At 66.8% G+C, this 22,924-nt stretch overlaps 4 protein-coding genes across 5 annotated transcripts; 1 reads left to right on the forward strand and 3 right to left on the reverse strand.

Annotated features, from left to right (window-relative positions):
- Window positions 1–943: 943 nt before the first annotated feature.
- On the reverse strand, window positions 944–6,105 carry FSD1 (fibronectin type III and SPRY domain containing 1). 2 transcript variants are annotated; one of them, XM_068997308.1, is made up of 13 exons: window positions 6,059–6,105; window positions 5,259–5,366; window positions 5,053–5,184; window positions 4,877–4,978; window positions 3,986–4,008; window positions 3,626–3,747; window positions 3,041–3,250; window positions 2,820–2,918; window positions 2,582–2,741; window positions 2,426–2,505; window positions 1,866–2,117; window positions 1,294–1,382; window positions 944–1,215 (listed from the first exon to the last, which is right to left on the reverse strand). In XM_068997308.1, exons 1-13 carry the CDS (start codon window positions 6,068–6,070, stop codon window positions 1,111–1,113), a joined length of 1,494 nt encoding a protein of 497 aa, XP_068853409.1. In that variant the 5' UTR covers window positions 6,071–6,105; the 3' UTR covers window positions 944–1,110. The 2 variants fall into 2 exon arrangements, with proteins under 2 accessions (XP_068853409.1, XP_068853410.1); XM_068997309.1 differs by lacking the exon at window positions 3,986–4,008 and having other exon boundaries at window positions 3,041–3,180.
- Window positions 6,106–6,871: 766 nt separating this feature from the next.
- Window positions 6,872–8,699, forward strand: LOC138099879 (advanced glycosylation end product-specific receptor-like). Its single transcript, XM_068997473.1, has 5 exons — window positions 6,872–6,970; window positions 7,539–7,901; window positions 8,084–8,107; window positions 8,200–8,292; window positions 8,563–8,699. The coding sequence occupies exons 1-5, from the start codon at window positions 6,934–6,936 to the stop codon at window positions 8,697–8,699; spliced, it is 654 nt and encodes a 217-aa protein (XP_068853574.1). The 5' UTR covers window positions 6,872–6,933.
- A 721-nt stretch (window positions 8,700–9,420) lies between these two features.
- SHD (Src homology 2 domain containing transforming protein D) lies at window positions 9,421–12,626 on the reverse strand. Its single transcript, XM_068997310.1, has 6 exons — window positions 12,310–12,626; window positions 11,623–11,707; window positions 11,332–11,544; window positions 10,811–10,949; window positions 10,076–10,195; window positions 9,421–9,658 (listed from the first exon to the last, which is right to left on the reverse strand). Exons 1-6 carry the CDS (start codon window positions 12,520–12,522, stop codon window positions 9,472–9,474), a joined length of 957 nt encoding a protein of 318 aa, XP_068853411.1. The 5' UTR covers window positions 12,523–12,626; the 3' UTR covers window positions 9,421–9,471.
- A 984-nt stretch (window positions 12,627–13,610) lies between these two features.
- On the reverse strand, window positions 13,611–20,163 carry YJU2 (YJU2 splicing factor homolog). The gene is made up of 8 exons (XM_068997426.1): window positions 19,328–20,163; window positions 18,733–18,833; window positions 17,848–17,992; window positions 17,262–17,396; window positions 16,914–17,095; window positions 16,374–16,494; window positions 15,089–15,254; window positions 13,611–14,316 (listed from the first exon to the last, which is right to left on the reverse strand). Exons 1-8 carry the CDS (start codon window positions 19,349–19,351, stop codon window positions 14,231–14,233), a joined length of 960 nt encoding a protein of 319 aa, XP_068853527.1. The 5' UTR covers window positions 19,352–20,163; the 3' UTR covers window positions 13,611–14,230.
- Window positions 20,164–22,924: the final 2,761 nt, after the last annotated feature.

Below are 22,924 nucleotides of genomic sequence, written 5' to 3' on the forward strand. Positions count from 1 at the left end.
CCCGGGGGGGCGAGGGGACACCGGCACCGGCGGGGGGGGACAGCCCCGCACCTGCCGCACCGGGCGGGGGCGGGGACGCCGGGACTCAGCCCCGCAGCGCGACACGGACCCCCCCCCCCCCGCCCGGCGGGACCCCCGCCCGCCGCCCTTCGCCCCGGGGAGGGGGACGGGAGACAGCGGGAGCGGCAGCGGGGACCGGAGCCTGCTCGGGGGGCAGCGCCGCACCTGCCGCCTCGGGAGGGGGGCACACGGGGCTCAGCCCCGCACCGGGGACCCCCCGGCCCGGCCGGGACACCCGCCCGCCGCCCGCCGCCCTTCGCCCCGGCCGGGCGGGGCCGGTGCCGGGAACTGCGGCGGCTCCTGCGCGGCGGGCGGAGATGGAGCGGCCGGTGCGGCTGCCCCGGGGGACCCGGCCCCGGGCCCGGCACTGCTACGAGGGCTTCGTGGACAAGCGGGGGCCGCGGGATCAGGGGGACCGACACCAGCACGCTCCAGCACCAACACCTGGGACTCCCCGGGACCCAGCGCTGAGAGCGACCCTCGGGTACCCAGGACCGATTCCCGGGACGGCTCCCGGTGCTCTCAGGCACCGTCTTCCCCACCCTGGGACCAAATCTCCGTGTCCCCTCTGCCTCCCGGGGCCACCGGGTGGGTTCCCTGCGGAGCCCGGTGCCAGCTTCCCTGTTCCCGGTGCCAGCACTTTGTGCCAGCAGCCAGCGGGGCCCCCCTCATCCTCAGGGAAAGCTGTCCCCAGGGTGCCCTGGCCTGGGGTGCCGGGGTGACACTGGGGAGGGGGGAACCCTCTCATACTTGGAGGGGCACTGTGAATGAAGGACCCTGTGCCCACCCGGCCCCTCCCTGCTCCTGGCGCCGTGGGGGTGTCACGGGGACCCCGAATTCCCCCTGTCCCCCCATCCACGGCCACATCACACCTACATCCCAATTTATTCTCCAGGCCAGAAGCAGCTCTCGGTGCTGGGGGCAACGAGCCCCGGCGACACGGGGGGCACGGAGTGGGGGGGCTGTGGGCAGCCCCGGGGGTGGCAGAGCCCTGCAGGGCAGCGTGGGGGTGTCTGGGGGGCAGGGGGTACATTCAGTGCTGTGCCTGACTCAGGGCAGGCTGGAGCTGCTGGCGGTGCTGTTCCGCTTCTGGAGGCACCGCACGGCGCTGGGCACCTGCAGGCCTGACGTCACCTGGAAGCTGCCACACCACACCTGGGGACACAGGGGGGGCTCAGAGGGCTGAACACCCCGCTGGCAGCCCCCAGGAGCCCCCAGCCCTGCCCCCCTTACCATGAAAGCTGGCAGCACCGGCTGTGAGAACTTGGCCTTGAAGGTGTGGAGCAGCTGCTTGGTCCGGGCGTTGTAGAAGGACAGGAAACCTGTGGGGATGGGGGCACAGGTGGGCACGGGGCAGGCAGACCCTCTGCACAGTGCCCGTGGTCATGGCAATGCTCACACTGATGCCATGGTGGTGACAACACCCATGGAGGTGGCAATGGCCATGGAGGTGGCAATGCCCATGGAGATGGCAATGCCCACGGAGATGGCAATGGCTATGGAGGTGGCAACGGCCATGGAGGTAGCAATGCCCACGGAGGTGGCAACGGACATGGAGGTGGCAATGGCCATGGAGGTGGCAATGGCCATGGAGGTGGCAATGCCCATGGAGATGGCAATGCCCACGGAGATGGCAATGGCCATGGAGGTGGCAATGGCCACGGAGGTTGCAATGGCCACGGAGGTGGCAACGGACATGGAGGTGGCAATGCCCATGGAGGTGGCAACGGCCATGGAGGTGACAATGGCCATGGAGGTGGCAATGCCCACGGAGGTGCCAGTCCCCAGCCCCAGCCCAGCCGCACCTTCGTGGAAGTTGCAGTGGACGCCGATGCAGTCGGGCACGGGCACGTCGAGCGCCTTGGCCTTGTTGTTGTGCTTGGCGCTGAAGCTGACCTGCAGCCAGTTGTTGAGGTGCAGGCACCAGGACGCCGAGGTCTTGCCCAGCTGGTCGAACTTGCCCAGGCTGCGGTACGCCACGCCCACGCCGAAGGCTTTGCTGTCGCGGTCGTACCGCACCTCCCAGTAGTGCTCGTCCCCGTCGATCAGGGTGTCCCCTGCGGCACGGCCACGGCTCTGCCCGGGCACCCACGGCGTGCCCTGTCCTGTCCCCGCCCCGCCAGGCCCCTCGGGGTGCCCCCCCGCGTCACCCCCTGGGCCCTGTCCCTGCTGTGTCCCCCCCTCACCCACAGCCCTGGGGGCCCCAGACCCCCAGCAGCCACGGGGTGTTGGCCCCGTCCCACCCCCAGACCCCCAGGCCCCTCGGGGTGCCCCACACCCCCCTGCACCCCCTCTGTGCCCTGTCCCCCCTCACCCACAGCCCTGGGGGCCCCAGGCCCCCCCAGCCCCGGGTGCCCCCTCTCACCCAGCACCGTGTAGGACTCGGCGGTGAATCGGTCTCGGCCCCCGCGGCCCAGGGACATCCTCTTGGGCGACTGCACCGCCCTGGCACAGGGGGACACCGGCAGGGTTGGCATTGCCAGGGCCAGGGGCCGCGCGGGGGGCGCGGGGGTGGCATTACCTGGCAGGGGAGTTGGCAGGGGAGGCCGTCCTGCCCTTGCCGTCCTTCTCGCGGGCCTTGACGTCCTGCACCTTCCCGCCCGTGGCGTCCCACTCCACGCTCAGCTCCTCCACCCGCAGGTTCTGGTGGCACGTGCTGGCGTCCAGCCGGAACATGAACGCTGGGGATGGCCCCTGTCAGCCCGTGCCCGGGGGGTGGCACAGGGGGACACGGGCACCTGCCACACCCCCGGACCCACCTCTGGTCTCCAAAGTGACCGGCTCGGAGAACTCGCCCGCCACGGCCTTGTTACACGCCCGCACCCGGAAATTCATGTACTTCATGTCAAACTTCAGCCCTGGGGGCACAGTGGGGTCACAGCGTGGAGCACGAGGAGGGCACTGCCACCCCCGTGTTCCCTACAGAGCCTGGGACAGCCCCGGTGCCTGCCTGGGGCCTGTTTTGCCCCCGTGCCCTCACCAGTGAGGGTGTACTCGGTGCCCTTGATGCCCTCAATGACCATCCAGGGCTGGTCCTCCTTGGCACGGGGCGGCCCCTCAAAGTTGGTCCTGCGATACTCCAGCACGTAGTGGTCGATCTTGCTGTCCTCATCGGGCATCCTCCAGGCCAGGGTCACACAGTTATCGGCCACCAGCGACTCCGCCAGGTCGATCTCGGGGGCGCTGGGCACTGCCCGCAGGAGCAGCCGTGCCAGTGTCCCCCCTCCCTGCCACACAGGGGGTCCCCAGCACTCCCGGGCACCCCCAGGGCTCCCCCAGACCCCACGGGCTCAGCAAGTCACAGACTTCGGGCAGGGCACCCACGGGACCCCTGGGGACCCATCCACGGCATCCAGAGACTCCCAGCACGGCCCCCACTGCCCCCCTGGGCACAGCACGCCGACCCCTCATCCCTCCATGCCTGGCACCTTCCCGCCCCTCGGGAAAGGCAGCCCAGGGTACCCCGGCCCGGCGTGGCCGCAGCTCCTGCCCATCCCGTGTCTCCCCCACGCCGCTGCCCGGCTGGCCCTGCCCTGCCCCCGTGTCCCCGCTGCCCTGGCAGTACCTGGCAGGAAGGCAAGGGCCTGCAGCAGGCGCCGCTCCTGAGCGAAATCCACCATCAGGTGGCTCATGTTGTCGCTCACCTTGGCCTTGAGCGACAGGCGGAAGGCGGGAGCCATCGTCACACTGTGCCAGGACAGGGAGAGGGCTCAGCGGGGCCGGGCACCCACCCCACCCTGCGTGGCCCTGGGGAGGGCGGGCACAGCCACGCCAGCACCCACAGGGCCACCCCAGCACCTTGGGACCACCCCAGCACCCCCGGGACCACCCCTGTGGGGCCCTGGCTGGGAGGAGGAGGCAGAGGAGGAGGAAGAGGAGGAGGAGGATGGGGGGTTAGTGGGGTGGGGGCTCGGGGGGGCCGTACCTATCCTTGATCTGTTTGGCCGCCTTGTGAGCGCAGAGGGAAAGAGGAGGAGAAAAGCAGCAGTGAGGCAGCAGAGCTGGGCACAGGGGGCACATGCGGGACCCCCGCACCAGAGAGTGAGCTGTACCAGCTGTGGCACCCAGCGGGACAGCATCCCTGCATCCCAGAGCATCCCTGCATCCCTGCATCCCAGAGCATCCCAGAGCATCCCACAGCATCCCAGAGCATCCCAGAGCACCCCTGCATCCCAGAGCATCCCAGAGCATCCCTGCACCCCACAGCACCCCTGCATCCCAGAGCATCTCAGAGCATCCCAGAGCATCCCAGAGCATCCCTGCATCCCAGAGCATCCCAGAGCATCCCTGCACCCCACACCATCCCTGCATCCCAGAGCATCCCAGAGCATCCCAGAGCATCCCTGCATCCCAGAGCATCCCCGCATCCTAGAGCATCCCAGAGCATCCCAGAGCATCCCCACCTCCTAGAGCATCCCAGAACATCCCAGAGCATCCCAGAGCATCCCTGCACCCCACAGCATCGCTGCATCCCACATTGTTACCCCTGGCACAGCATCCCTGCATCCCCACAGTTCCCCATCCCAGAGCATCCCTGTATCCCACAGCACCCTGCACCCCCCAGCACAGCATCTCCTGTGCCCACCAGTGCCCCCCGTGTCCCTTTGTCTCAGGGAAAGGGGGCACCGGGGTGGCCCCGGGTGTCCGCGCTCCCACCCAGCCCCACAGCAGGCACAGCCAGCCCCGCGGCCCCGGCGCACAGAGAAAAGGGGGTGCCCGGCCCAGGGCGGCAGCGAGCGGGTGGCAAGGGGGGGTCAGGACACCCCCAGCGTGGGGACAGCCAGGCAGGGCCACCCCCGGCGCCACGGGGACCCACCTGGGAGAAGTCGTGGTGGTTGGCCGCGCCCAGGGCCTGGTTGGCCGCCTCCAGCAGATCCTCCGAGCTCTCCAGGGCCTTGGAGCACGCCACGAGCTGGGCCTGGCGAGGGAGGGCAGAGGGGCAGCGCTGGGCGGGGGTCCCGGGGCCGGGGGCTCCGGGGGGGGGGGGCTCACCTGCAGCTCGTAGGTGCGGCTGGCGCGCTCCTGCTTGATCTTCATCACCATGTCCTCCTTGAGCTCGTCCAGCAGCGTGTACAGCGACTGGAACTCGGCCTCCAGGTCCTCCTGCGCCCGCGCCGAGTTGGCCTGGGCACAACGCCGGGGCCTCAGCGGGGGCCACCCCAGCGGGGACCCCGGGGGAGGGCGGGGGGGGCCGGTACCTCCACGTTCTGAATCATCTGCTTGAGGGAGTAGATGAAGTTCTGGATCTCCTCATTCTTCACGGCGAGGGTGGTGATGATCTTGCGCAGAGACTCCTGCCCGGCGCCCTGCACCGGCCGTCAGCGCCTGCGGCCCCGCGCCCCCCGCGCCCCCCAGGCCCGTCGCCGCTGGGCCAGGCCGTGCCAGGCCGTGCCAGGCGCCGCGGGACCCGGCCGGGCTGCCCGGCATGGCGGGGCCGATGACTTGGCAAGTGCGAGTGCGAGTGTGCCAGTCCTGAGCCCCTGCACCCCTCCCCTACCCCTCCTTCCCGCCGGTGCCACCCTTAACCCCTGCAGGCCCCCATCCTGCGCCCCTCATCCCTCCTTCTCCATCCCTCTGCTCCTGCTTCCTCCATCCGCTCTTCCTCCATCCCTCCTTCATCCCTTCCTCCTTCCTTCATCCCTTCCTCCTTCCTTCCTCCCTCCCTCCTTCCCATCCCTCTATCCCCACTTCCCCCATCCCTCCTGCTTCTGTCCCTCTTCCATCCATCCATTCATCCCCACTTCCTCCATCACTCCTTGCTCCATCCCTCCGGCCCTTCTTCCTTCATCCCTCTTTCTTCATCCCTCCCTCCTCCCTCCCTCCACCCGTCCATCCCCTCTCCCTCCATCCCTCCCTCTCCATCCCTCCCTCCCTCCACCCTCCTCACTCCATCCTCCATCTCCCCCGCCTCCATCGCTCCATCCCCTCTTCCCCCACCCGCCCCGTTCCTCCTCCTGCCCGCCGTGCCCTCCCCGCTCCCGGGGGGTTCGGGCCGTACCTGGTCGCCCATTCCGGGCCGGCCCCGCCGCCGCTCGGCCCCGCCGACACCAACAAAGGGGGAGCGGCGCCCCCGCCCCGCCCCCGGCCCCGCCCCGGCCCCGCCCCGCCCCGGCCCCGCCCAATGGGGAGCGCGGCCCGCGGCCGTGACCCCGCGCCCCGCCCCGCGGGATGCCGGGAGTTGTAGTCGGGAGGGGGGGGGGCTGCGACCCCCGGGGTTGGGGAGCGCCGGGCCAGGGCTGGGGGCGAGGGGAGGGGGGGGGGCATTGTCACCCGCGGGAGGAGGGGTGGGGGCACTGCCACACTGCGGGGGCGCCTCCCAGGCCGGGACCCCCCACCCTCCCCGCGTGGCCACGCTGGGTCCCGCAGCCCGCTCGGGGGGCAGGAGGGGTCCCCCCGCTCCAGGGGGGTCAGAGGAAGTCCCCAGGGGGCTCTTCCCAAGGCTGGAGTGGATCCAGGGTAAAGGTGGGGCCTGAGGAGGTGCTGTCACCTGCCCTAGCTCTGGATGGTGTCCCACATCCCTGTCCCCATCCCTGTCCTCATCCCTGTCCCCATCCCTGTCCCCAATCTCATCACTGTCCCCATTCCACTCCCCTTCCCCATCCCTGTCCCCATCCCGATGTGTGTCCCCATCCCTGCCCAAATCCCCATCCCAAGCCCCCACCCACATCCCCATCTCTGCCCCCGCTCAGGTCCCCTCTCTGTTCCTGTCACCCTCCCCTGTATCACAGGGGCCGGAAGCCACGGTGTCACAGTGAGCTGGCCCGGGAGGCTTTGGGGACAGCGGCGCTTTGGGGACAGGGACAGCGTCAAGACTGGGACCCCTTGGGGACACAGTCCCTCGGAGGGGGCAGCTGGGCTGAGCCCGGAGGGGGGATGTGGGGGCTCAGGGTCCTCATCCCCCTCCTTGGAGGTGAGTGGGGGACAGGGCTGGCTGGGGGGACAGAGGGGACAGTGCCTGGGACCTGTGGCTGTGCTGTGGGGCTGGGGACAGGCCACCCGGGGGACACTGGGGGGGACACGGGGCTCAGGCTGGCCCCTGTGTGACAACAGGGGTGGGGGGCTGCTGGGGACATCTGTCCTGAGGGGGAGACCAGAGAAGGGCTGGGGACACAGAGGGAGGGGCAGACACGGGGACAGAGGCGGGGGACGGAGCTGGGTGACCCGGCTGTGGTGGGGGGACAGGAGGGAGCAGGTGGGGATGGATGGGGGGACATGGGGAGGGGACAGGATGGGGGGCAGACAGCGTGAGTGGGGACAGGAAAGTGATGGCGTGGGGGGACAGGAAAGCGGCAAGTGACAGGCGGTGGGGGACAGGAAGGTGACAGCGGTGAGGGGGACAGGATGGGGCGTGTGGTCAGAGGCAGCGGTGACAGGCAGCGAGCCTGGAGTGTCCCTGCACCCCCCACCCCACGGGGGACCCGGGGGACCGCCGGGGCTGGGGGTGCCATCCCCCCGTGACCCCGGGGCTGTCCCCACAGCGAGCGCCCTGCGGGTGATCCAGGCCCCGGGCGAGGCGCAGGTGACAGCAGGTGACGCGGTGGCCCTGCGGTGCCAGGTGGAGGAGGCCGAGAGCGGGGCCCTGCTGCGGATGGAGTGGGTGAGGGACGGGGGGCTCGGGGTGCTCTGTGCCGCCCGCCTGGACTTTGTCACCCCCCTGCCCCTGTCCCCCTGCTCCGCCCGTGCCCCCGGGGTCCAGCTGGCCTGGCACCCCCCCCGGGCCACCCTCAGCCTCCCGCAGGTGCAGGGCAACGACAGCGGGCGCTACCTGTGCCAGGTGACCCTCGAGATCCCCCGCTACGGCACCGCCACCGGCAATGGCACCGAGCTCAGCGTCACCCCCGGTACCGGCGGGGCCCGGGGCGGCACCGCGGGGAGGGGGGGAGGTGGCATCGCCGAGGGGCTTGTGGGGTCACCGACAGGGCGGATGGGGTCCCTTGGAGGAGATTCCTTGGCGGGTTTGGGGTGGCCGCGGTGAGGAGAGGCAGGCACAGGGACATCTCTGACTGCTTTCCCCTCACGGCAGCAGCTGTTGGAGGACATCAGGCAGGTAACTGTGTCTGTCCCTGCTGTCCCCTCCACCGGTGGGGGTATGTCCGGTGTCCCCGGTGCCAGGGTGACCGCGGCTGGCTGTGCTTGCAGCGCTGCTGTGGGGGCTCGTGGGGGGCCTGGGGGGCCCTGCCCTTCTCCTGGGGATGGCCCTGCTCGGCTACCGCTGCTGTCACAGGAGCTCAGGTAACCCTGGCCCCAAACATCCCCTCCCCAAATACCGTTCCCAAGTTCCCCTCCCCAAATGCCTCCTCCCAAAATACCCCGTCCTCCTCTGCCCCTCCCAAATACCCCTCACCCTCCTCTCCTCACACCCTCCCCCATCCCAAAATTCCCCCGTGCCCAAGCCTCCCCTGCTCGTCCCCCCCCCCCGCCATCCCCTACCTCAGGCACCCCGCGTGTCCCCCGAGGGTCCTGGCGGACAGAGGTGACCCCCAACATCCGCTGCACCCCCAGACACGCCCATCTACATGAACGGGATGTTCCAAGCGCGGGACCCCACGAAGCTGCCGCCGCCCCCCAGGCTGAAGCACAACCTGTACGAGCAGGAGCTGTGGCAGGCACAGGGCCCCCTCCCGCCCCCTCGGCCCTGAGGGTGCCCCGTGGTGCCTCACACCCTCTCCCGGCTCTGCCCTTCCTCAGGAAACCCCCCAAAAAGGTGTTTGGCAGCATCCTGTCACCCGGCTCAGCGTCCTCTGTGCCCGCCCGCGCCATCCTGTGCCCCCCCGGCCACCGTGCGTGGGCAGCTCGTGGTCACTGTGCCGGGGGGCCAGCGGCTCCTGGGACCCCCCATTTTGAGGAAGCCACTCTGTTGTCCCCTGGCTTCATTCCACGGTGGCACCCGGCACAGAAGGGCTGTGCTGGGGGGATGGGAAGCCAGGACCCCCCCGGGGGGCAGCGCCACCAGCCCCTCACCACACGGGTGACCCCGGACAGTGCCGCCCTGTGTTGTGCCCATGGCTGGGGGGGCTCATCTTGACTCCCCTCCCTCATTTTTGCGATTCTGGACAGTGGCGAGACCAGGGTGGCACAGCGGTGGCAGCGCCACCACGTTGTCCCGCCTTCCCCAGGGGCACCCAGAATTGAGCACCGAGAGGCACCAGAGGCGCCCATTCCTGTCCCCATTCCTGTCCCCATTCCTGTCCCCATTCCTGTCCCCATTTCAGTTCCCTATCTCTGTCCCCATGCCTGTCCAAACCCCAATCCCCAACCCCCCCGTCCCCATCCCCATCTCTGCCCAGAACCTCCTCCCCAAATCCCCCCCGTTACCCGTCCCCAAATCCCCGCGGAGGCACCAGAGCGTCACCACCCCGATGTGACCCGGCGGCTTTAATGGGGCGGGGGGCGCGGCCGGGGGTCCCGGGCTCACAGGGGCTGCACGGCCACGGGGTAGAGCAGGGACAGGTGGCGGGCACCGCGCACGGGCAGCGCCCGGGCCGTGTAGTGCCCCACGGCCGCCGGCACGGACGGGAAGGCGGCCCCGGCCCGGCCCAGCGTGAAGTGCTGCTCCCGGGTCCGCGTCAGCTTCACGTGCACGAAACCCCCGCTGCTCCTGCGGGACGGACGGGAAATGAGGCACGGGAGCGGGGAGGGATGGGGTGGGCATGGGGATGGAGGCTGGGGCAGGGAGGTGGACAAGGACGGGGATGGGGGACGCCACGTGGAGCAAGGGATGGGGATGGGAATAGGGATGAGGATTGGGATGGGGATTGGGGCACGGACACGGACAGGAGTGGGGAGGAGGATGGGGATGGGGACCTCATCCAGAGCAGGGGCAGGGGGTGGCACTACCCCAGCCAAGGGATCCTGGGCCACCTCCAGCCTGTCCCCACGTGCCAGCACATCCCCACAGATGCTGGGGCACCCAAACACGCCAGCACCTGGATACAACCCCACACTCGCAGCCTGGCCCCCGGATGTCCCCCATGGCAGGGTGACCCCGGGGCTGTGCCCGTGTCCCCACGCTCACCTGAGGGACAGGGAGTAGTCGTCGGGGCTGGTCTCGCAGTCCCGCACCAGGAAGCTGCCCTCGCGGCACAGCGCCAGCAGCGTCTCGGCGCCCGCCCGCCCGATGGGGCCGTGGTACCACCTGGGCAGGGCGGGGTCACTCGGGCACCCCCTGTGCCACGGGGGACCCTCCCGGCCACTCGGACCTGTCAGCAACAGGGGGCACCCCCTGTGGCTTGGGGACCCACCCACACCCCACAGGGACCCGGTTGTGCCATGGGGCACCTTCACACCATGGAGACACTCAGGGCATTGGGACCCAATGGAGTCAGAGGGGCAACCACGCCATGGGGCACCCAAACATCCTATGGGGCACCCAACCACCCTGTGGGGCACCCAACCACGCCATGGGCACCCAAACATCCTATGGGGCACCCAACCACCCTGTGGGGCACCCAACCACGCCATGGGCACCCAAACATCCTATGGGGCACCCAAGCACATCATGGGGACCCTCCCATGCCACGGACACTCCCCACCCCATAAGGACCCTCTATTCCATGGGCTCCCTCCACTTTGTGGGGACCCATCCGTGCCACGAGCACCCTCCACACTCTGGGGGCCCAACCACACCATGGGACACCCTTGACCCTACAAAGACCCCCCATGAGGGACCTCTTCCCCCAGAGCTTTGCCCCCATGCCATGCTGTGTGAGCAGGATGCTGATACCGGCCCGTGGGAGCCCCCCAGACTCACGCCTGCTTCTCCAGGGGCAGCGAGGTGTCCACACGCCTGGGGCTGGGGGGACAGCCCGGCCTGGGGCCGCCGGGGGGCCGGGGGGAGCGCGGCAGCTGCCGGGACAGGCTGGGGGAGCGCTCGGGGCTCTCAAACTGCACTGCGGGGACAAAGGGGGTGTCACCCCCCTGCCTGCTGCTGGGGGCTCCTCTCCGTGCCACACCACAGAGGAGCATCCCAGTGGTGGCTCTGCCCAGTGGTGTCCCATTACTGGGGCCAGGAGTGGTCTGGGGTGGTGCCCATGGGGGCCAAGGGGTGTTGGGGTCCCAGGGGTGAGAGCCATGGGCACGGGGGGCACGGGGTGGGGCGACCCCAGGGCACTGGGGGATGCTGAGGTCCAGGATGGATACCCATGGAAGCTGTGGGATGCAGGGTTGGGGGACGCCGGGGTGGTCCCCACGGGCACTGGAGGATGCTGGCAGCCGGGAGTGGCACCCATGGGAGCTGTGGGACCCCGAGGCGGCGCCCGGGGACGCTGTCACCTGCGAACGCCCGTGAGATGTGATCCTTCTTCCACTCCCAGGGCTGGTCGTACTCGTCGGCCGGGCGCTCGTCGTCGCGGGGGAGGCGGCTCTCGCGGGCCGGGGCCCCCCCCGGGCCGTCCCCGGCCGTGTCCCACTCCTCCGAGGGGGTGTCGTAGAGCTGGGGACCCCGGCGCGGCCGCACCCGCCGGCCCTCGCCCTGCCGCGGGCACCCTGGGGACGGGGGACGGGGCGGTGGGCGGCGCCCGGGACCCCCGTGGGGGTGCCGGGGGTGCCCGGGGTGTCACCCACCTGTGGCCTCCTCGTCGCAGCCGCCCTCGGCCGCCGGGTCCTGCTCCCCCTCGAAGGGCTCCGAGTACTCGCTCTCACCGGGGCCCTGCGGGGGGGGCTCCGGGTGGGACGGGACCCCCGCTGCCCCCCGGCATCTCCCCGGTCCCGGGGTGCCCTCCCGGGACCCTTCGGGCTCCCACATCCCCAACACGGGTGTCCTCAGCCCCGGCCCCACTCCCGCCCACTTGGTCCCTTTGTCCCCCAACCCCTCTCCCCTTCCCCCTCTCCCAGTGACTCCACCATCCCCAGCCGCCCCCCAGTTCCCTCTCCCAGTGACCCCAGGTCGTCCCTGGGTGCCCCACTGCCCCCACGACCCCTTGGCTCTCCCCGGCTCCTCGTCCCCGGTCTCCCGGTCCTTATTCCCGGTCCCCACCCCCGTTCCCCACCGCCCCGCATCCCCTCCGGTCCCCAGACCCCCCCCCCCCTCCGCCGCCCCGCTCACACCTCCGCGACCCCCCCGCTCCTCCCGGTGCCGCTCCCGGTGCCACCGGTGCCCCCCGCTTCCCTTCCCCAGCCCCCCCGCGCTGCCCCACGGCACCCCCCGGTCCCTCCGCCGCCCTCCCCCCTCCTGGCGCTTGGCTCCGGCTCCTGCCCGGTGCCCCCGGTCCCCCTCCCCCCCGGTGCCCTCCCGGTGCCCCCCGCCCGTACCTGCTGCAGGCGGCGGGGGCCGCCCCCCGGCCCCGCGCCCCCCACCCGCACGAGGCGGTGGCGCGGGGAGGCGGCGGGGCCGCGGAGGGCAGCGCCGGGGGCGGCGGCGGGGGGGCCCCCGGGGCTGCCGGGGCCGCTGTAGTCGGGCTGGGGCGGGCGCGGGGGGGAGCGCCGGGCCCCCCGGCCCAGGTACTCCCGGAGCCACTTGGCCATGGCGGGGAGCGGCACCGGGACCGCCGGGACCCAGCGGCTCCGGGACCCGCCGGGACCCCCCCCGCCGCCGCCGCCGCCGCCGCCGCCGCCGGAGCCGCTTTGTGTCGCCGCCGCGCGCGGCGCGGACCGGAGCCCCCGAAACCCCCCCGCGCCCGCCTCGCCGGGGGCACCGGCACGGGGGGGGCGAGACCACCGAGGGGACACCGGCGCGGACAGCGAGGGCGACACGGCGAGACCCCGAGGGGAGCACCGGGAGGGGACGGCTCATCCACCCCGAGTGGCGGGGGGCACCGGGACCCCCAAGTGACACCGGGGCGGCCCCTCCCGTGTGACAGGGGGACAAGGGGGGGTCACCGGGACCCTGAGATCTCGGCGATGGGACCCCTCCACGGGCTCCTCGGGGCTGCCCCTGGGGGCTGGAGGGGTGCAGGGGTTTGGAGGAACAAGGAGCCCCCCCAGCTCTGCCACCCACCCCCGGGGAGCTCGTTCTGGGGGGCACGGGGGGCTCTGTTCCCCCTGTGCCCGGGGTTTGGGGGGGCTCAGACACCACACTGGGGGCAGGAGGTTGGGAGTCCCCCCAGCCCTGCCCCAAGTCCCCTCCTGGTATTGTCTGTCCCCAGAACAAAGGTCCCTCTCCGGGGTCCCTCTCCGGGGTCCCACCTGGTGCCAGGAGGTGGTGACAGCTGGGGGTGGGAGGACACATCTGAAGGACACGGCCAGAGACCCCCCCTCACGCCCCCCCCAAGCCCCAGGCAAACCCAGTGTCCAGCATTAATATTTGAAGAGGTTAATTAAGGCATGTGCACGGAATGCTAATTGGGGGGGGGGGGGCTGCCCTTCTGCCCAGCTCTCCCTGATGCCCCACAGCCCCCCCCACCAGCCCCTCTGTGAGGGGGTTAATTAGCCAGAGGCTGCCCAGTAATCAGAGGTGGGTGCCTTGATGAGGGGGGAGTTCATGGCCATGGGTGAGGAGAGCCCCGGTTGGGGTGGGTGGGCACCTGGGGGGGGTCGCTGTCATCGGGGTGGGGGTCCCTGGGGCAGGACCCAGCAGTGCCCACACACAAATCACTCTCTGGAAGAGGAGGAAGCAACTGGCTCTGCCAGATCCAATTTATTCCGGAGCTGTGGCTGCTGGAGCCCGGCAGGCTCAGAACGGCGGGGAGGGGTTTGTCCCCGAGCTCCTGGGGACATCTGGGGGGGCTGGTGGTGGCAGGACAGCCCTGTCCCCGCACTGAGGGGCTGGATGAGCCCCCCCCAGGTCTGAGACTCCCTGGGACACAAAGAGCTGCTGGTGAAGTGAAGGAGGGGGGCTGAGTGCCCACCTTGCCCTGCATCCTGGCAGGAAGGACGGCTCCAAGGTCCCCTTCCTGCTGGGGGAGGGTCAGGGCACCCCAAACCCGACCTGGGGATGATCACTGGGGGGGGTGAGGGCAGTGGCACCCCCAGAATGGACACAGCAGAATCCTGTCCAGCCCCGGCACTTCCAAACCCATCCTGGGAGCAGGGCTGGGACACACCGGGCTGGGGACTGGGACTGGGCACAGCCAGCCCTGGGGCTTCCCATGGGATTCCTGCTGCAGGAAAACACCTTCCCTGCGCTGCTGGAGCAGGGCAGGATGTGGGACCAGCAGTGGCCTGGATCCCCCGGGCCTGGCTCAGCTTCCAGCTCCACGGGGGGCTCCAGGAGCAGCAGGGAGCCGCTGGCTCCTCAGTCGCTGGTGCTGTCCTCGCTGTCCGAGTAGGCTCCCAACAAACCCAGGGAGGACGTGGCTGCTGCTGCTGCTGGAAGCGAGCCTGGAGGAGGAGGGAGAGAGAGCATCCGGTCAGGTCCAGCTCCCCAGGGCACATCCCAGCCAGGAATCACCAGCCTGGCTGGCTGCTCACAGCTGGAGAGACTCGGAGCGGAGCCTCATCCCTGGATGGATCCTGAGCTCAGGGAGGATAAATCAGGGGAACAAGGAGCTCCTGCACCCCTGGGCTGGAGCCTCCCTCTTCCACCCTGCAGGAAGCACCAAGGCTGGCCCAAGGCCTGGGACCCTCCTTCTCCCTCCATGGCCCCCTGGGAGATTTCAGACACTGGAAAGGGAGAGAGGAGCCAGCTCTGGGCTCACTAAGCCAAAGGCTGTCGCTCAACTAGCCCAGAACAAATCAATTCCCCATCTCCTTCCCCAAATCCATGGATCCCCTGGCTTGCTGGGCAGCTCACTGAGGTGCTGGAAGGCCTTCCAGCTTGTTTTGTATTCCTTTAATCTTCCCAGCTCTGGCAGCTTGTCAGGATTTATCACCAGGCCCCAAACCAAAACGATTCCCCTGCTGCTCCAACCCTATCTCGCTGTTGTGACGTTCCCAGGGCCGTATCTGCTGTTTGGAAGCTCCTGGCCCTGTCAATCTGTCCCCAAGGCCATGGCTTAGAGCCAGGCAGGAGCCTCAACCTTCACCAGGAAACTCCTGGAAATGGGGACAACCCCCTTTTCTGACACCACCCCCACCCCAGGCTCTGAGCTCAGAACCAAATCCCACTTGGGAGCTGCCAGAACCCTCCCCAGGGCCCAGCCCGAGCAGGTACCGGTGTTGGCTGTGGTGCCTCGGTTTTCCATCCCATTATCCAGGGCAGGATCTGGCTTCTGCTTCCTGAGGGCCACCAGCCCGGCCAGCTGGGCCTTGGTGCTGAGCTTGCCCACGCTCCGCTCCCAGCTCTCTGTCCTCGGCTTCTTGCTCTGGGGCTGGGGGTCCTGCAGGGCACAGCTGGGGTCAGGGGGCTCCAGCTTGGAGGGGACGTGGGGGGATTGGGGATAAAACCAGCAGAGATTCAAGGAGAGGGGTCCAAGGGGGAATTTGCCCCTGCAGTGATGGCACAGGCTGGACAAACAGGGATGGAGATCTGCAAAGCTGCCCCTGGAGATCCACGTCCCACTGCCTGAGACCTAAACCCAGCCTCGGGACGGCCTTGGGATGCTGAGGAGGCAGAGAAAAGAATCCCAGGATGGTTTGGCTTGGAAGGACCTTAAAGCCCATTCAGTCCCACCTTTCACTACCTCAGGTTGCTCCGAGCCCCATCCAACCCGGCCTTGGACACTGCCAGCCACAGCTTCTCTGGGCAACTGTTCCAGGCCCTCCCCACCTTCCCAGGGAAGAATTTCCCCTTGACATCCAATCCACCCCTCCCCAGGCTCAGTTCCAGACCATTCCCCTGTGTCCTATCCCTCCCTGCCTGGATAAAAGTCGCTCTCTCTGTTTTATCAGCTCCTTTCAAGGCCACTGAGCAGCCCCGGGGCTGCACCAGCCCCGCCAGCCCCGGGTGCCTGCAGGTGGTCCAGCCATGGCATCCGAGTGAATCCGAGTGGCCCGGGCACAGGGATTAGTGCCGGGCCAGGGGACACGGCTGGGATTAACCCCGGCAGCTTTGATCCAGCCCAGAGGACACGGGGCCCTGGGCCAGGGATCGACAGCGGCAGCAGGGCAGGGCTGTTTGTTGGGATAATCCCTCCCTCCCTGGGAGCTCTTTTGTTCTGCCTGAACCCAAAGCACGGCCCAGGGAGAGGCCGGCCCAGAGCACTGAAATCCCACCTGGAGCAGCAGCAGGGCCCAGCAGAGCTCGTTCTTCCCGAGCTGGAAGGGAAGGGACGGGAGGATGGGGCAGCTCCATCCCTGCCTTTGTCACCAGGCACAGCCTGAAATTCCCAAGTGATCCCTGGCTCCTCTCAGCCCAGCGCACCCGGACGTGGCCTTTGGGAGCTGCTCAGGCGTGACAGAGCCCGGTGCTGCTCAGAGCAGGGACACAACGGGCATACACAGCTCCAGGACAGAGGATTTGGGCTGGGGAAAGGCTGGGGAGGCTGTGCCTCACTCACCTCCTGCAGGATGTCCGTGGGTTTCGTCTGTGCCGCGGGATTCGGGCGGGATTTTGCCGGCTCCTCGTCCGAGTCGGAATCCACCAGGAGCCGGCGGTTCTGGGCCTGTTCCAGCATGGCCCTGTTGGGACAGAGGAGGGTTGGAGCTGGATCCACCCCCCTGCCATGCCCTGCTTGCTCCAGGGGAGCTGGGGCCAGCAGCAGTGCTTCGGGATCCACCTTCCCACGGGTTTGAAGGGATCACGTTCAAGCCCGAGGGGTGAGAGCACCAGGATCTGTAGCTTCACCCCAGAGCAGAAATTGTGTCCATGTGAGGGCACTTCCCAGGGGGATGGGACCCCCCCCAGCAGCCCAGATCCCACAGCATCCCTGCCTGGTTTGGGAAGGACCTTCCACTCCACCTCCCTGAACACTCTGCCACCACAAACTGGGATTTTCCCCATCCCACCCTGCAGCTCCTGGGAACTCAGCCCCCCTCTCTGCAGCACAGCCCAGGCCCAGCCGGGCTCATCCCACTCCCAGCCCTTGCAGCGCCCTCACTTCATCTCCTGCTCGTCCTCCTCCTGCTCCTTGCGCCTCTGCTCCTCCTCCAGCTCCTTGTACTGCTTCAGCATGGCCTCAAAATCCACGTTGGCCTGCCGCTGGTTGAGCTCCTTCAGCTCCTGCAGGTTCTCCAGGACCTCCATCTCCAGCTTGGAGTCCTTGGTTCGGTTCTCCAGGACCTGGGAGGCATGAGTTGGGATATTTGAGGCAGCAGAGCCTCCAACACCTCCCCACGCTGGATGAAGCATGAAAGGATCCTCCTCATCCTCATTTTTGGGTAGGACAGGAAAGCCTGAATGGCTGGGCTGGGGAAGAATGGGAGAGGTTTTCCTCCAGTCCTTGTACCTTCATGGGATTGTTGAGCTCTTCCTCTTCCCTCTCCTTCTGCATCCTCTTCTCCTCCTCCTCCAAGAGCTTCTCTGCCTGGAAGTTGCGTGTGGCGCCGTGCTCCATGGTGTAATCCGTGTTCTCAGGGTCTGTCTGAGGGGGAACAACAGCAAAACCATTGCAGGTGGGAATCCTGCTCCAGCCAGCCCACAGCCACCTCCAGAGCCACACATTCCCTGATTCCAGGAATGAAACTGCCACGGGAAGGGATGATCCAGCAAACACCCACCCCCTGAGACTCAGCCTGCGCTGGGACAGGCGTGCCAGGGAATCATGGAATACCCTGAGCTGGAAGGGACCATCAGCTCCTGGCTCTGAATGGGACAATCCCACCAGTCCCATTGTCCAAAGGCTCCTGGAGCTCTGGCAGCCTCGGGGCCGTGCCCATTCCCTGGGGAGCCTGGGCAGTGCCCAGCACCCTCTGAGAGAAGAACCTTTCCCTGCTCTCCATCCCAAATTCCCCTGACACAGCTCCGGCTGCTCCCTGGGATCCATCCCAACCTCCCCAGGCAGGGAGAGCCTGGAATTCCCGGGCCAGGCTCACCTTGAAGGTGATCTCAGCCAGGCACCGCGTGCACTTGATGTAGAAGCGGAAGATGGGCAGCCCCAGGTACACCTCGTTCTGCACCGTCTCCTTGCGGGCGTTGAACTTCTTGCCCTTGTAGATGTACTCCCCACACGTCTTGCACCTGGGAAAGGGGAGGGAAACACCCAGGGCACATCAAAGAACAGGGAATGAACATCAGGAAGGGGCCAAGTGACTTCCAGCCTGGGTCAGACTGTTTTCGCCTTTGGAAATTTAGTGGCAAACAACCCCAAAATCAGGGAATCGTGGATTGGTTTGGGTTGGAAGGGACCTGAAGGATCATCCAGTGCCATGCCCTGCCCCACCTCCCACTGTCCCAGGCTGCTCCAAGCCCTGTCCAGCCTGGCCTTGGGCACTGCCAGGGATCCAGGGGCAGCCCCAGCTGCTCTGGGCACCCTGTGCCAGGGCCTGCCCACCCTCACAGGGAACAATTCCTGCCCAATCTCCCATCCAGCCCTGCCCTCTGGCACTGGGAAGCCATTCCATGTGTCCTGTCCCTCCATCCCCTGTCACTGGTCCCTCCCCATCCTTCCTGTTGACTCCTTCAGGTCCTGGAAGGAAACCACCCCCAGCCCCAGCATCTCCTCCCTGTCCCGCACCCCTTCCCCTGCCCGTTGGCACCTGGAGCCACCAGCAGCAGCATCGGGAGCCCAGACACATCCTAAGGGAACTCCTCCCTCCTCCAGCTGCCTCCAGGTGTTCCAGCCCACGCTGGACAGGGCTTGGAGCAGCCTGGGACAATGGGAGGTGTCCCTGCCCACGGCACTGCATGGGCTTTAAGACCCTTCCAGCCCAACCCAACCCGTTCCATGAGCGAGCCCGTGGTTCCACAGCCGCTCTCACCTCATGTTGAAGGGGGCCATGAGCCTCACCACGTACTGCCGGTCCTTCGGGAGCTTGAGCTTCGGGATCTTCGCCGGATCGAAGTCCGGGGGGTAATATTTCTATGGAGAGAGAGCGGATATGGGAATGCCGGAGCACCGGGAACCTTCTCTGTCCCCACAGACAGCTCCCCGACAGGAGGCTGCAGCCGGGGGGACTCGGGCTGTGCTCCCACGGAACAGCGACAGGATGAGAGGAAACGGCCTCAGGGGAGGTTTAAATTGGATAGTGGGAGAATTCCTTCATGGAAAGGGTTGTTAAACGAGGGAATGAGCTGCCCGGGGAGGTTTGGAGTCCCCATCCCCGGAGGTGTCCAAGGAAGGCCTGGAGCTGGCACTCAGTGCTCTGGGCTGGGGACAAGGTGGGGATCAGGCACAGCTTGGACTCGATCTCGGAGGTCTTCTCCAACCTCAACGGCCCCGGGATTCTGAGTGACTCCCGAACCAACCGGGACCCCCTCCCAGCGCCCTCGGGGCTCGGGGAACCCTCTCCTGGCCCAGCCCGGCTTGGCGAGCCCCGGCACGCTCCCCTTGGCGTAGATTCCCTCCTAACTCACGTTCAACACTTTCCGTTCCGACATCGCTGCGGCTGCTCCTGATCCCCGGTGCTGCCGGTCCCGCCTCCGCGCCGCTCACCGCTTCCGGGTGTAGCCCCGCCTCCCTCGCCGCTCATTGGTGCAGCGAGCCGCGGCCTCCCTGATCCTCATCTGTTATTGGCTGATCCAGCTGCCTGTCAACGGGATGCATCCACGGCTGTTGTGCAACCCAGCCAAGAGTCCGCCGGAGAGCCGCGGCCTCGCAAGAGGTTCCGCGCATTCTCGGGTGCTGGGGGCGGCTGTCCCCCGTCTCCGGCTGGGGCAGGGGAACTCCCGGGGCTGCGACCTGGGGCTGGGGAAACTCGGCTCTCTCACAGCAACACAGGACCTGGGCCCCGGCCTCCCCTGATCTCCCATGACACATATTCACCATGTGGATAACGGCTCCCAAACAGTCTGTTACGTATTTAAAACGTCACTTTCTCCCTTAAAACCGAGGACTCCGAATCATTTCGAGTTTGCAGCTGACGGGGTTTTGCTCACTCCCACTGCGCATGAGCAGGCATCGCAGCCGTGCTGTACGGCGTGTTGCCATTGCCGCCATTCCGTACAGCGCGCCTGCCGTGCGCGCAGCCGCAGGAGCGGTGCCGCCAGCCCCGCCCGCACCGCGCGGCTCCGGGCCTGCGGAGGCCGAGATCCCCACACGGCAGCCCCGCCTGGCTCCGGGCCTGCGGAGGCCGAGATCCCCACACGGCAGCCCCGCCTGGCTCCGGGCCTGCGGAGGCCGAGATCCCCACACGGCAGCCCCGCCTGGCTCCGGGCCTGCGGAGGCCGAGATCCCCACACGGCAGCCCCGCCTGGCTCCGGGCCTGCGGAAGCCGAGATCCCCAGACGCCCGCCCCGCCCGCCGCTCCCTCACGGCGCCGCCGCAGCGCGCACGCGCAGTCCCGCCATTCCCGCCTCACCGCGCACGCGCAGCGCCCAACGCGCCCTTTCCCGCCACCCCGCCCGCCCCTCCTTCCCCCTCGCGCGCATGAGCAGCGCGGCGCCCCCTGGCGGCCCGGCCGGCGCGCCGTCCCGTCGTGCCCCGCGCTCCCCACACAAAGGACGCGCTGGGAAATGGCGGCGGCCGCGGCCTCGCAAAGCGCCCCCGGGAAAATGGAGCCGCCCCCGGCGGCGGCCGCGGCGGCAGCGGCGGCGGCTCCGCCAGCGCCCAACGGGGCGGCCGGCGCGGGGGGGCCGCCCCCCAAGAGGTAGGGGAGCTGCGAGGGGCCGCGCTGCCGCTGGGGCTGGAGGGGCCGCGTGCGGCCTCCCCGCAGCTGGGCTCGGCCTGAGGGCGGCGGGACGAACCGGGGCCGGCGGGGGCCCGGCGGGGTCGTTACCGGGGCAGGGCCGTTCCTGGCGCTGCGGCCGCTGCTCCCTCCGGGCGCGCCTTGGGATCCCGGGTGGGGCCGCCCCGAAGGCGCCTCCGGGGCTCCCGCGGCCGCAGCGCGGACGGGCCCGGTCCCGGCGCTCGGGGCCCGGGGTGCGGCGGGCGGGGAGCTCTGGGATCATCCGCATTCCCTCAGGAAAAGCTGCTGTTGAGTTTCAGTGGAGTTTAGGCCTCCCCGCGGGGAGCAGGCTGTGCCAGCGTGGGGATGTGTAAGTTCATTACTTTTGGTGCTGCCGGTAAGTTGTACTAACTCTGCTGCTCTCAGCACCCACCTCATCCTGCTGCACCATTTGAAGCCGAGCGTGCTCTGTTTCTGGGGTGATTCACCCGTGAGCGGATTTAGGAACGCACACACCTCGAGGGTGAGAGTTTAAGGTGGTGCCAGGGAGGGGTTGCACAAGCCCGGTGGCTGATGTCGGTAAAATGTTACAGAAATTTAAACCAAAATCAGCAGCGCTGCAGTTCCGGCTTTGTAAACGTGGGGATGAACAGCAGAAAAAGCCTCAGCTGCTTCTCACTTCCTCGTGTTGATGCTCGATGAAAATTCCACACTTGGAAAAGCCGGTTTTGGTACCAAACCCATGGAATATAAAGGACTTTTTTCCCTCAGGGCGTTTTTTGCCTCAGTTTCATGCCGGGGTGATACAAATCAGGTTGAACCTGGTGTGCTGTGATTCCTGCTGCAGACTCAGGCTTGGATTTGAGTTTGTGGGTTGTGTTTCCCGTGACCAGAAACGTGTTCAGCTTTCCAGCTGTCACTTTGGGGGAAAAAAGATCCATATCTATTTTTATTTTCCATTAAAGTGTAGTTAGACTGTGCTTTGGGCAATAAAATATTGACAGATACAATTTCATTGACTGTGCAGCTTTAGCCAGGCAGGGGCAGAGACACCCTGATCCCAGGGACAGGGAATCCAGGGCTAGGGAAGGATCTTCCCAGCACTCCTGGGAATATGGAATCAGCAATTTGTCTCCGTGTGGAGCCAGTTTATTCCTGGAAGTATAAATAAAGATATTTCTCTGCTGTGATTTTATTTTTCCCAACCCTGTTACACTTGGGATGTCTCCAGGGAATTTGTTTGTGTGTCCAGGTGCAGTTCTGTTTGGAATATCCAGCTCCACGTGGCAGAGCTCTCTCTTCCACGTTTTCTTTGGGGAAATCCAGTTTAAGGAATAACCATTAAAATCTGAGTGCAGCTTTTAACACAGCTACTAAATTTTGTGTTATTTCATCAACCAAACAGAAATGAAGGTGTAAAAAGGATTGTCCTATTTCAAGTCTAATTTTGGAGTTTTAATTACTTCTTTAATCAAGAAGCTTTGAAAAAGTTTAATGGAAGAAAGAGTGGAAAATTCCCATCCGTGTGTCTGGAGAAGCCTTGGCTGCTGGGTGATAAAAGCAGGGAACACACTCAAATATAAGCCTTCAGAGGCCTCTACATTCTTAACTTCCTTTTTCCCTGCAGGCTCTTTTGTCTGTTCAGGGACTGAAATGGTCCTGAAGGGATGGAGCTGGGATTTCTGACTTGGAATTTGCAGAGCTGCACGGGTCCTAAGTTGGGAAAAGCTCAGTACAGAGAGATTTGAGAAGCTTTAGCTTTTTTATCTGATGCGTTCTGAATTCCTCCTAAAGATGTGCTTGTGCATCCTCTCCACCAGCACTGAGTGAGCAAGGGGATTAATTGGATTAGTGAAGGGAATTATGTAAGACTGGGGCTGAAGCATTTTGTTCCCTTGGATTGTTATTTTTTCTTTCAAGGTGGGAGGGGCTTTGAGGTCCCGTCCCACCCAAACTGCGCCGGGATTCAGTGATTCCGTGGTTTGGATTTGTCTCATCTGGAGGTGGTGGCACTGCTCCATCCCCAGGAATTCACGTGTGGGATTCTCTCCCTTGCAGTGAAGGTGAGCGACCCACCCCGAATGAGAAGAAGAAGGAGAAGGGGATGAAGAGGGGAGGGAACCGCTTCGAGCCCTACGCCAACCCTGCCAAGAGGTACCGCGCCTTCATCACCAACATCCCCTTCGACGTCAAGTGGCAGTCGCTGAAGGACCTGGTCAAAGAGAAAGGTAAAGTGCAGCTCAGGTGGCCAAGGCTGTCTCGTGCTCCAGCCTGTGCCTGGCTCTGTCTGTAGCTCAGCAGTTGCACTTCTGGGTGCACTTGGCCACAGGAGTTTGGAAAAGCTCTT

This window comes from Aphelocoma coerulescens, chromosome 28 (assembly GCF_041296385.1).
Source record: "Aphelocoma coerulescens isolate FSJ_1873_10779 chromosome 28, UR_Acoe_1.0, whole genome shotgun sequence".
Classification (NCBI taxonomy): Eukaryota; Metazoa; Chordata; class Aves; order Passeriformes; family Corvidae; genus Aphelocoma; species Aphelocoma coerulescens.